Source organism: Elaeis guineensis, chromosome 10, assembly GCF_000442705.2.
Source record: "Elaeis guineensis isolate ETL-2024a chromosome 10, EG11, whole genome shotgun sequence".
Taxonomy (NCBI): Eukaryota; Viridiplantae; Streptophyta; class Magnoliopsida; order Arecales; family Arecaceae; genus Elaeis; species Elaeis guineensis.
The window spans coordinates 28,707,534-28,720,884 of NC_026002.2; the positions used below are offsets into that span (position 1 = coordinate 28,707,534).

The 13,351-nt window shown below is 37.5% G+C and overlaps 1 protein-coding gene across 2 annotated transcripts; it reads left to right on the forward strand.

Moving 5' to 3' along the window:
- The first annotated feature begins 3,822 nt into the window (after positions 1 to 3,822).
- LOC105052555 (probable polygalacturonase) lies at positions 3,823 to 10,204 on the forward strand. 2 transcript variants are annotated; one of them, XM_073244913.1, is made up of 6 exons: positions 3,823 to 4,186; positions 5,222 to 5,551; positions 7,023 to 7,143; positions 7,258 to 7,432; positions 7,583 to 7,653; positions 9,079 to 10,204. In XM_073244913.1, the coding sequence occupies exons 1-6, from the start codon at positions 4,175 to 4,177 to the stop codon at positions 9,750 to 9,752; spliced, it is 1,383 nt and encodes a 460-aa protein (XP_073101014.1). In that variant the 5' UTR covers positions 3,823 to 4,174; the 3' UTR covers positions 9,753 to 10,204. The 2 variants fall into 2 exon arrangements, with proteins under 2 accessions (XP_073101014.1, XP_010931696.1); XM_010933394.2 differs by having other exon boundaries at positions 3,826 to 4,186; positions 5,222 to 5,536; positions 9,079 to 10,199.
- The last annotated feature ends 3,147 nt before the right edge of the window (positions 10,205 to 13,351 follow it).

The following is a 13,351-nucleotide window of genomic DNA, read 5'->3' on the forward strand; positions in this document are numbered from 1 at the left end:
TGATTAGGTAAGTTAGAGTTTTTGAATCTAAAATCACAATTCACAGAAGATCGATGCATGTAAATTTTTTTGAATATACATTGTGGTCTGAATCAACTAAGAAAGCAAACAAAGTCTGGATCAATCTACATTATATATGCTTGCCTCTTGAACGTAAACTTAAGAATCAAAGATGAGTTTGGAGATGTGGACGAGTCAAAGACTTGTCACTAATAAGTTGAAAATTGCATCCAGGCAATCTAACTTCAAAGGAATAGACATGAACTTGCAAATGTGATCAGGAACTAAGCCAATCTTGATAAATGGAGATATATCGCAGTTTCGAGAGAAGACACTGCATCTCATGATCCTTTGCGTAACAAATGGAAATAACTAATTTTAGTCTTAGTTGGTATATCTTCAAGAATTTAGATCACAGTGATTTGAAATACTGATAAATCTTCCCCCATCCTCTTTACCTCTCAAAAGAAATGGAGGATTTGCAACCTTAGGGAGCAAGTGTAAAGGAAGTGATTTTAAGACGCCATGGACCACCAAGCTCCTTTGCCGCATAGAAACATTAAAAACCATTTGCGAAGCAAGTGAATCAATGTTGGTAGGTAAATTATTCAATTACAAGCTAAGCAACAACCAAGGTCCTTATCATTGTAGAGGCAAGATTGAGGGTTACAGGAAATCAAGGCAATTAACAGGAGGACTCCACCATGAGCTTGAGTGGAGGCACAACAGCATAAGCAGCACATGTACCTATCATGAGTAGATAAATGACATGATAGGGACAACTAAGAACATCTCAACCTTTTTGCTCTTCATTTTGCATGCTTAACCTGTCACCGGCCATAAAAATATGGCATGAATGCTTCAAGTCACTTGTGTGGGGATAAGAAACAAGATAAGAAGGAAGAAACACTCAGAATTAGGTATGGGGAATAAATCCCTTGCAGGCCTCTACATTCTATGAAGCAAGTATCGACGTAGTGGGCACCATGCTTTGGCATGCAGGCAAAGGGGTAAATCATGGACCACGTCAGTGAAGAATGCCCAAAATTTTGGGCTTCATAATTAGAAAAAGATGACACAATCAATGATGAGAATTGCAAGCGCGTGCATGGGATTGGATGCGAAAGAAATGAGTTTCCATGATGAGTGAGATGCGCTTGCCATCAGAATTTTATTAACGAAAAGTCATGCATCTTGCATACTTTAATGGGCTTTACCGTATACCAAAGGGAGGGACAGGTATATAAGTTGAGTATAATTATTTTCGAGGGGTCCACGTAAGATCAAATGGCAAGGAGAAAAAGCAAGGGGCATGATAAGTTATGAACAAGTCAAAAAATTTTAATTTATTGAGGTAGGTGAAGGAGTAGGATGTTAAGCATGAAATCAAGAATACCTACAATAAAGAATAGCGAAGATATAGGGAGGACATGAGTTTCCCTGGCTATCGAAGAATTTGTAATGATAAGTGACGATGCACAAAACATATGTGTGAGAGAGGGAGGGATTGGACATGGGGTTAAGCGCATAGTAATCAATGAATGGTAATTTTTTTTAAAAATATATATATATATATATGAAAAAAATATATATATGAAAAAAAATAGATGCATGAAGAGACTTCGAAATGTTTGATAGAATGAGTTAGAGAAAATCTAAAATTCTGTTTAGGCTATCAGAAATTTCTCGAGGCAACATTGCACAAGTGCCACGTAAAGTATGCATTAATGATTTAATTATATATTATCTATTATTAGCTACCATATTTTCAGGAGTCTTATCAAGGTGAGAGAATAGAAATGTAAAAAGTCGTTAATAGATACAAAAAGCCCTCTACTCCATGTATTCGCTGGAAAGCAACATAATCATTTGTAAAAGCAAGAGAGTTCCCATCTCCCCTTTTCTCTTCCGATTTTGAGATCCGATTGCAACATCTAATTATCAATGTACGGCCATGTCTTGATGCAGGTATTTAGAAAAGTTGTGCGATGAATAAAAAATTTGGACGAGCAAAAATAATAATCTTGTTTAGCATAATAGCTAAAATCCCTAAATGACACTAACTCTAAAGAAGTTATAATATAGCTTGCAAGGGGATAAGAAAAGGGCAAGCCAACTCTCTGTTAATTTTTTCAAAAGATTAACATGGGCTCTAGATCATTCCACCCTAATCCAGCTAGGGAATCTAATCCACTGGATGATGTGCACCAAAAGTAGATTAATAGGTGATCATTCCACAACTTTCCATCATCAGAACAGTCTTTTTTTCTCCTCCTTTCTTTCTAGTTGAATGTAACTCTAATTTCCAAACATCATGAAACATCCCAGTACCAACAAGGATCCTCACAGGCAGCCAACCCAGGAACTGGTGGCTAGCTCATGACAGGCCAAACTTGACCTCCCCAGGGTCAGAACCTAGCCTGAGCAAAAATCCCCGGTCAACCTCCCGGGGGAAACCTACAGCTGCCACCAGACAGTGGGGGGGACAAAAATAATAAAAAAAAAAGACAAAATCAAAGATGGAACTAAAAGATGGAGGAACAAAGGACAGGTCCCACCACCGCAAACCCATCACAGCCCACCAAAACTGAGCGATAAAATGATCCCCCCATTCCGTGGGCCCCGGCAAAGAATCCGATGTGGCTGTGTCGTATTCGAAAGCTATGCTGTCTGTGGGCCAGGGGGCTCAAATGATTCTTTTCGAGCTTTTGGAACGTAAGTGATGGAGAGGGCAACGTAAATCCGATACAATGCTGTGTCAAAGGTCAGTGAGCGAGGCCAGGCTGGCATCCCCGGGCATGATTGATGTGGGGCCCACGTCCTCCCTGGCAACCCACATGGGACACGCAGTCCCATGCATCCGTTCCAACCCACACCAACCCCGCCTCTCCTCTCTCTCTCCTTCACTCGCCCACAGATACGTCCAAGAAAAATCCAGCCACCATACTACATTTTTTTTTATTTTTAATTTTCACCATATATATTATATATACATATATTATTTTTTTATTTCATTTTTTACACCAAAAATACTTAATTTTTTTTCCCAATAAATAAAAAATACATACATATTTTCACACATTAAATATATTTGATGTTAGAATCTCGTTTATGATCTCCAATCATGTTCTGCAGCATTGGTTCTAAAAAATGTTCAACTAATTATTATGTCTCATGAAATAAAATTATAAGGTTGAAATAAATTTTTGATAATTTATTTTGATAATTTTTTATTAAAAATTTATATATGGTTGTTGATAAATATATAGCAACAAAAAAAATTGATATATTAATTATATTTTATATAAATATTTATAAATAATTATTTAGATGAGATTTTTTATTGTATTACTATAAATGTTGTTGGATAAACCATTGATACGATGACTAGTTTGATAAATCTATTAAGTCAAATGTTGGTGCTGCCTATAGTACATCGATGATTGAAATATTTAAATATTTTTTGATTTCTATACACATACTTGCATGCATAATAATATGTTATATTTGATAACGATGGCTATCCAAAATTTCTGTTGATAAACAAAAATATTTCCTTCACAATTTATTAAGTTGATGCCATGATTCTAGCTTTAGACGCCAACTCCTTGTGCCACAGAAGGTAATGTCTTTATCCTTTTATCAAGATCCTTACTAGAATAACTGATTGATCTCATACCCTCTTATTATATGCGACCATTCCAAGGTCCTATTTTATATATATATATATATTATATGCGTGTTTTTCCTACAAATGCTCCAGGAAATAAAACGTATGCGAGGAGACCCCACACACCGCTCCTCCTCCCCTTCTTCCGCCGGGACCTTCTCTTACACACACCGTGATGGCCTCTCCAGTCTCCACCCAGCGTGATCCCATAAAATCTTGATTGGGGTCAATTCAAGTCGACTTTTGGGTGCCACTGAGGAAACACTTTCATGCATTATTATTATTATTTTTTGTTTCTCAACTATAAACCGGACAGCCTTCTCAGCATTTGTGCTTCTCCTCGTTCTTTCTTCTTCAATAATTCCTCTCTCAACAACACCCCCCCACCCCCCCCCCACAACCCCGAAACCCCAGTCCTCTTCTTCTCTTCATTCTTCTTTGTGGCTCTTCTGTTTGGAGTTTCTTCCTTTGTGCCTTGTCTTGCCCCTGGGCTTCAGGGGGCTCATGAAGAGGCTAGTAAGTACGTTTTTTGTTTTTTTTTTTTGTTTTTAGGTGGGGGTGGGGGGCTATTTTTTGTTTTTGTTTTTTTTAATAAAGGAAGCATCTTTCTCGGTAAAAATGGATCTCTGAGAGTTTGGCTGCCTTCATTTTCCGTTATATGCTTGAAAATTTTAATTTTGCTTTCATGTTAGCCTTTTTTTCCCGCTGCTTTCCACTCCCTTTTCTTCGGGTGCCATCTGGAGTTTGTGGTTTTGCCCAATTCGGAGTTGTTTCCTCAAAAAAAATTCTCTTTTCGGTGCTTGGGAGCTTGGGCTAAGTTCAATCATTGGTTCCGTTTACGAGTGGCTTTGTGATCAGTCATGCCTAGATTGCACATTCTTGAACCAAGTAAGCCATTTCGTTCTTGTATTCTTCCAATTTTTACTATTTATACTTAACTTTTGTTGTTAGGTGGGGTTCCATTGGACTAATGGTTTTGTCTCCGGGAGTTTAGCTTCGATTCTTAGTATCTCTTTGACACATAAATTCTTATGTTATTGAATCATAAGAGTTTCCAAGGATACTTCTACTTGCCTCCTTTAATGGGCTTGATTGGCTGAGGACTATAGGGATGGAAGTTCTTTTTTCTTTGTTCTTACTTTTCCTTTGGAGAAGAATTATTATTGGTTTTCTGTGGAAGAGTTAATTTAATATAGCAGATCTTAGTTGCCAATCTGATCTTCTCTGTCTCAGTGCTCAATTCCAACATGAGCTTCTTCAATCAATTGCCATCCGTTTTCTCATTTTATCAATATATTAGGCTTGCATTCTCTTAGATAATGTGGAAATGTTTGCCTCTTGGCGCTGGAAGTGCAGCTGAATGGCGCGTAATTGTTCAAATTATATATCCATGCGATGTTGGATCCATTTCATTGCTTTTTTGTAGATTCTTCTAACCACTAAAAGCTTCCATTCTTATTAGTCTCCTTTGCCAATGCTTTACTGAGTGTATGCACTATTCACACTTTGCAGTGTTAATTAATGTGTTGTCTTGGTGCTTGTCTTCTTCAGGTAGTTGTGCTATTAGTTTTAGCAGTTACTAATGCTGTCGGAGGCAACGGAGGGGAGGATGAGCACTGCAAATACAAGAGGGGTTTGAAGCCAAGACCACACAGAGTTTCCATAACAGAATTTGGCGCTGTCGGAGATGGTGTGACACTAAATACACTTGCCTTTCAGAATGCTATCTTCTATTTGAACTCATTTGCCGACAAGGGTGGTGCTCAGCTGTATGTTCCTAAAGGGAGGTGGCTGACTGGAAGTTTCGACCTCACCAGCCATCTCACCCTCTTTTTGGACAAGGGTGCCATTATAATTGGCAGTCAGGTCTTCTTCTATAATGTATTGGCATTCATTTTGTTATTCTTATCATATTTTTCCTGTCATGGCTTATATGTCAGTCTGATTACATTATATGCTCACAAGATGGCATCAATGATTGGCCTGGGGCACTCGTGTTGCCAAGGCACTACTGTCGAAGGACCCTACCACCCCAATATGCCATTATGCAATAATAGCATGATGAATAGTAGTGTAATTTTTAAACTGTTAATATAGCTACTGGAAATTCATCCAGTACGATAAAAATGCTTCGTATTTCACTGATATCTGAAACCAAGGAAAAGTTCTCCCATTGAGCTGATAGAATTTTTAGGATTTCCCAATGTGTCTAATATATATTTGTTGCCTAAAATGTTTTCACTGATTCGATGTTCCTTCACATGTTTGTACTTCTTTGTTCATTCTTTCTTTTGTCCTTCAGTGTTGCATGAACATTGACATGAGAATTCATTCAAACACGTGTCTAATGTCTGACTCGGCATGAAGAAAAAAATGAGATACGAAAATACATAGAAAAAGTGATTTTACATGTATATTTAAAGATGTATAAAACAAAATGTTGAAAGTTATTATTTGTTAAAATCTTCCACCAGGCATATTTTTGATATTCTGATCCAAACTACCTAATTAGCTTAAAAATTTCAGCAAAAAAAAATAATTTTCGCAAAATTATTTTAATACAATCATTTGAACTGATCTAAAAATCCACTTTGAACTCATTGGAGTCCTATTCTGTCCCAATTTTAAGAAGCTGCACCTAAAAAAAAAAAAAAATTGACAAGTATGCAGTTGTCTGGCATATATCCAATCTGGACATATGTCCGGCATGGATTTTAGAGCTAGACATGAGTGTCTAGGTGACACAGCTTTTGTTCAGCTTCATATCAAAACACAGAGTGTTCTCGATATCAACTTGCTTTCTCTTCATTAGTGGTGAACTGGAGTTTAGCATGTGCAATGTACATAGTGTGGGGACAGATAAATGCATGAGCAGAGCCTCATGTACCACTCTGAAGTTTCCATTTAAATAATAGAACAGATGTAGCCTTATGCTATTATGATGTCATGATTTCCCAAATACCCTTCATGAGCTTCATCATTGCAGATATTCTGTTTTTAGGAAAACCAGATACTCTTCTTTTATGGTTCAATATATCCAAGATTTGAGATTTCTGTTTCTATATCAACTTAAGCATGGTGTTAGCTAATACTATTCTGTTGGTTTCTGAAAGAGGCGAACGGTGCTTGCTTGGGATTTTGTTACTCCTAGTAAATCTGAAAGGGGAAATTGTGTTGTCTTGAAATTTTTCTGCAGGTGGCTTTCTTTCCCTGTTCTGGATATTTTACCATGTTATGAAACCAGCATTCAGGAGTTTCAGTTATAAAAAGGAAAAAGATACTTCTTTTAACCAAAAATTTTACACTCAAGCATGTTATATTGTCAAATAATGATTTCCCATCTTACTTGTAGGAATCATCTCAGTGGCCTATTATTGAGCCATTACCCTCGTATGGCCAAGGCATAGATCTTCCAGGTGGAAGGCACCGCAGCTTGATAAATGGGCAAAACTTGACAGACGTAGTGATAACAGGCAACATTTTTGTCACTTTTGTTTTCTTTTACTATATATTTATAGCAGATTATCGGACATTTCATCCTTATTATAGTGAGATCACTTATGTACTTAGTAATTTTGTTGCTATAGGTGACAATGGAACCATCGATGGTCAGGGTTCTGTCTGGTGGGGGTGGCTCCATTCTCACACCTTAAACTTTAGCCGTCCTCACCTTGTGGAGCTTGTGAGTTCCAATGACATTGTGATTTCAAATTTGACATTCTTGAACTCCCCTGCTTGGAGCATTCATCCAGTATACTGTAGGTGCGTTTAGTCCTACCTTACTTATATCCAGTGTTGCATTTTCCTAGCAAATCCGAATCATAGTCCCGGAACAAAAATGTCAGAGAGCTTGTTTTACTCATGGAATTCGAACACATAGCCACCATTCATAATTATTTGCATGTGATGCAGCAATGTGGAGGTTCAGAACATAACAATCCATACTTCATCCAATTCTCTATTTACAAGTGGGATAGTTCCAGGTCGGCATCCAACTTCCTTTCTAATATCTATTCGCATTTTGTTATATACATCAGAGCATAAAAACCATCTGACTTCTCTGTTACTTTCCTATTAATATCTTTTCCAGCTGGTTTTTTCAATGCTCATGTGCTGACTATTTATTCTTGTCAAAAACTGCCATACATAAATAGGAATTTGGGACTTACTATGCTTAAAAGAATATATTATGGTTATTAGAAGATTGGAAATTTTGTCCATAGATTAATGGAAGATAATTTTCTATTGGCACTACTTTAAACGACCTCGTACAGAACATATTTCTCAGATACCAGGATTACAATATTATGCTAAATTACCATTGACTTATAAGAGGGGGTGGTCTCGATCTGATTGTTACATTGTATGTTCTATATGCGTGCAACTTGCAATGCTTGTCCTTGAACTCCTCTACAATGAGCAGTTGATATTAGACAAGCTGTAGGATGTGACTTGTGTAAGCTTTAATCAGGTCTTGACTTAATTTGCTTTCAGTTCACAGTTCAATCAAAAGAAAGGCCATTATATGTGATCTGGAATGAGGATAACTAGTTTACTGCGAGGATAGGAGAAATATGCATAGCATGATACAGATCACCATACTCCATGTTATTCATTCTGATGTTCTAGTTGGGATCACCGAGAGGATTCCTGGGAGTTATCTACAAGCAACTTTTGTCGATTCACATAGAAAAGGGATTGTCTGCCAACTTCATTCTTTCTCGTGCAATGACAGAATGGAATCTAATGGCTGCATCACGATGCCTGATGTGGCTCCTTCTGTGCCAACAATAATACATGTGAATGCCAGATGCTATTCTCTAAAGTTGAGATCATGGAAAGCCAAGATCTGGTGTATTTAGTACAGAATGTTTTCAGCAGTCGTTCACATTTATCTTGTGCTACATCACAGCATCAGCATGCCAGCCACTTCAGTCTTTGCTAAGGACTGTTCTTGCCTTAGATAATGCCCTCACTACATTTTTTTAAAAATTGATACTAGCTCTGGCTGTAAAATTTGATGGGCAGTAATAGGTAGGATTCCCTGTTAACATGTCTCTATCTCATGCATGAGGACCTATAATAGAAAGTTACTGTCACTCCTAAACACTTTAAAATGTGTGGAGCTAGAAAATTGTTTCCCTGTAGTAGCAAAAAGTCTTGAGGTACACTGTGTGTCCTTTGTAAGCATCACAAGTGTGTGTAATTGGATCATGAGATAATTTTTGAAATATAGAATGAACTTGCTAAAAATATTATGTGTCTAAGCTTTTAATTGGTCATGACAACATAGACTTCTTTATTTGTTACTAACCATTATTTTGGATTGTTCAGTTGCTTAAACAGATTCAGCAAAAAAAGCAATATGATCATATCTAACTATCTAACACATATTAGTACCACTTCAGATTCATGCTCAAATATATGCATCGAGGATTGCAGCATTAATGTCTCACATGATGCCATTGCTCTGAAGAGCGGTCGGGACAACTATGGAATCTCTTTTGGAAGACCTTCCTGGAACATTCACATCAGCAATGTCCACCTGCAGACTTCTCTTGGCTCTGCCATTGCTTTTGGAAGTGAGATGTCTGGTGGAATATATGACATACATGTTGAGCGCCTACATGTCCATGATTCTTTCACCGGTATAAAATTCAAGACCATCCGAGGCCGAGGTGGTTTCATTGAAAACATAGTCATATCGGATGTCAATATGGAAAATGTTCATGAGGCTTTTCGGTTCACAGGACATTGTGGCAGCCATCCTGATGATCATTATGATCCAGATGCTCTTCCAGTCATCAAGCGGATTACCCTTAAGAATGTGGTTGGTACAAATATTTCCACTGCTGGTGTCCTCTCTGGAATCGAAGATGATCCCTTCACTGCTATCTGCCTTTCAAACATCAACTTGTCTATCACCTCAGATGCTTCTGCTTCATGGGTTTGCTCAAATGTCTCAGGATTCTCCGAATCAGTCTTTCCTCAACCATGCTCCGACCTCCAAATCCCATACTCAAATTCTTCTCTCGTGTGCTTCTCACTTCTAAACTACAGTGCTCTTGCAGCAGCCAAATAGAGCTTTTTTCCGTGTCTTGCCGTTTGCTTCAGCCACTCCATAATTGAGAGACTCGAATTTCCATTACCAGCTTGTCAATTCTTTTTCTAATAAACCCCAACAAGGAAAGACCTTTCCATTTCTGCCGCCCATTCAATTCATGCTTGGTGGGACTCGAGCAATATTTATCTTGGACCTTCTAAACCAAAAAAAAAAAAAAAAAAACATCCAAGATGACTATATGCTTTGCTTGTACAGCTACATTGCTTCATTCAATCTGTAAGAAAAATTTTTGGTAGTTGTTGGAATCCAGACATTTGATTGATACTGTTGCATTTGCTGTTACACCATTAGATTATGATTAATTTTTGTATATTTTATCCTGTGTGGACATCAGCAATGAATTAAATTTTCTGGGAATGGGACAGGAGTTGTTTAAATATGCGGCATGGCTTCGTGTTATTAAAATAAAAGGGTGGTTGGCTGTATAAAGTTATAAAAATAAATAGCTTGATCTAATTGCTGCTGTCTCCTCTTTGGGCTGCTTGCTTGTGATGTCGGTGCCTTGGCCTACCCCGAGATCATGCCAGGTTTGTAATTGCACAAGCTTCCACCTCTCACAGTTTCTTTGGCAATTGATAGATCACTTAATATTGATAGGTTGGCAACTTCCAGCACTTAACAGTAGAAGTTGGTGGGACTATAATTAGCAGGTTTTGCTGCCAACAAATTTAGCACTGCAATGAAGTTGGCATGAAGCTGTTGTTAATATAAACTTTTGTAATTATTAAACAGGTATAAAGTATTGTGCAGATGTAGTGATTTATGGTTCACTCTTGCATCTGATGGAAGCCGCCGCTTTGTAGGGAAATCATTTCTTATTGTCAAAATAAGCATGCGGTGGATAATTATTAGGAATCATTTGAGAGAGAGTTCAAAGAGATTTATTAGATTACGGGAGAAATACTATTGGAGAAGCACCATGAGGAAGCTTTGGAGAGCAAGAGAGACTTTGTTATAAAGATATCACCTCCTCCTCTTGTAACTTATCTTATTAATTCTTCGCTGATTTCTTCTATGGTCCTCAGCTGGAAGGAAAAAATGCAAGTTCAATTCTTGCCAACCACTGTGACTTCAGACATGCAAATCATTATTTTATAGCAAGGTCAGCAGTCTTAGTATTAGATACCGTATCGATATCTTATTGGTATGGGATGGTACAATCGGTATGGTATGGTATATATCTTATATTAAAATAGTTTTATAATTATTTTTTTAAATTTTTATCTGGGTATATCTTGATTCAGATCGGTATGCTTGGGTATGGATCAATATGTACCTTAATTAGCCACCGTATAGAGCAATTGATTTGATATGAGGTGGTACATAGTTTGTATTAATTTAAAATTGAGTTTTGTATCGATTTCTTTCCAGTATGGCACGACAATACATAGTAGTATGGCAAACAATATTTTATACCTTAGCTCACAAGGTGATATGTGATCCACAAAAGCAAAAGGATGGCATAAGCTTTTCCATATTGACTTAACTTTGATTTTTAATGCAAGGTGATCAAAGGAGATGGATAACTCTGTTCAAAAGCCAAATTGCTCACAAGATTTAGTTTGCCCTGATCAAAAGTACATGGCTATATCTTGTTGGCATACAATCCCATCCATCCACACATGGCATCTGTTTTCTTTCAAGATGTCGCATGCCAGTGAATGAATTAATGTTACACAAGGACAATGGAGATGGAAAACAGGGCACCTCAAAGATTCTTATGCAGGTCATCCAAACTCGAACTGCCGTGGCAAATCCCTTCTCATATATTAATCGATCATAAACGGTGTTAATTTTGTTCCATGCACCAACACGGCAGCTGTCGAGGTAGCTAGCTTCATCAAGAATCGTGTAGAAGTATTGGATCGTGAGAGCCACCTGTTGGAGCAAACAGGAAAAAATTGAAGATGAGTCACAAAAGTATATGTTTCTTCAAATATTTTGAATTTCAACTTTGAAATTAATTTTAATTGATTTAATTCTTTTGATGCCTCGAAGTAACATCACTAGATAGAAGACTAGGCAACCAATTGCAACATCAGTTATTTATGTTTGTTTCAAGTAAAATTTTGTTGTAGAGAGGGACACCATTGATGACAAGCCATTGAGCGAGGAGGAGGTACATGTGAAGGGAGTGGTGGTGCAGTCACTGAAGGCTGTGGAAGAATACCTGCTTGCCAACCCCAGTGCATATGCCTAGAGTCTCTTGAGGCTCAAATATCTACAAATATCTTGGGGTTGATAGACAAACAATTTTTTCATGTGCTTGACTCGCTGTCTCCTGCCTGGTAATTTTAGAGATTTCACCAGATTAATTTGAAATGCCAGTGTACTTCCCATTACAAAGATATTCTTGATTATTTAGCATTTAGCAACTAGTACAGCTAAAGCTATATGCCTACCATAATGGTTCATAGCCTTTGTTCATCTTGATGGTCTTCTCCAGATCACTGCATGAAAAGATAGGACAGCATTTTTAGAGCATGCTTGGTTGAACAATGTTGGGCTCTGGAATGAAAATGAAATTAAGTGTTTTCCATTCCAATCATGAGGCTGGGGGAAGTCCCATTACCATTCCAATTCTAAAGAAAAATAGAAATACCCCAACCACTTAACCCAATCCTGACTCCCTTATGATATTCAAGTCTCATTCTGATTTTTATTTTAATTTCTTGTCATGAGTCAAATGCATTGGAAAATATAGCCATTTGATTTTTGTTTTGATATATTTTGATTCCTATTCTGGTTGCTAACCAAACACCCCCTCAAGGTGTTGGTGCAACTGGTTCTGATAGGCCCATAGATCCGGTTAGCACCCTGACCCAGCTCAGACCGAGACATGGATTAGCATGGATCGCAAATTAGGACCCAACTTCCAATTGAATTAGTTGTGTACATAATAAAAATGGACCTAATTCAATCAAATACGAATGGATCCGACGTGACCTGTAAAAAATTGTGAAGTCTTAAGTGATGAAATGGATCTGGGTATGAATCTTAAACCTAATAGAACTCGGGTTTAGTCTTGATCAAACTAGACATATCAAGGCAATCCTGACCCCTTGCACCCAAATGTAAAGCTTGGGCCACGTAACTAAAGCAACAAATGCTTTCACTAGAGCAAGATGCGGCCATTTGTTATATCTATCTCTTTTGTACGGATCTGCATGCCTTGTCCTCAAGGCAAGGCTGCCAACTTTCTAAGACTATCGACTTGGAAATTGACAGGCCAGTGTTGGCTCTTGCATATATTTTCCGCATAAGACCATGGCCGTAAGTCAATAGGTAACAAAATTGATCTCCAGGCCATTTTACAGAAAATATGGTTGCAAGAAGTTGTATTCAAGCTACAGGACTAGAATTGTGTTGATATTAGTTTCACACAAACAAAATTATAATCATTCTATTTTTGACAAAGCCTCTATGTCTTGCATATCATCTGTCTTTTTGATCAGTTATGTCAATAAGCTTAGAATGAGAGATTAGTGATTGTTACATGGGACTAGTATGCCAGAGTTGCTTAAAAATTTAAGCCAATAAGTTTTGTGCCTAGTCAT

Excerpts from the sequence above, each read along its gene's own strand:
- LOC105052555 (XM_073244913.1), top strand. Across the intron at positions 7,144-7,257 it reads GACAGACGTAGTGATAACAG|GTGACAATGGAACCATCGAT; the intron begins GCAACATTTTTG and ends TTGTTGCTATAG. Across the intron at positions 7,654-9,078 it reads TACAAGTGGGATAGTTCCAG|ATTCATGCTCAAATATATGC; the intron begins GTCGGCATCCAA and ends GTACCACTTCAG.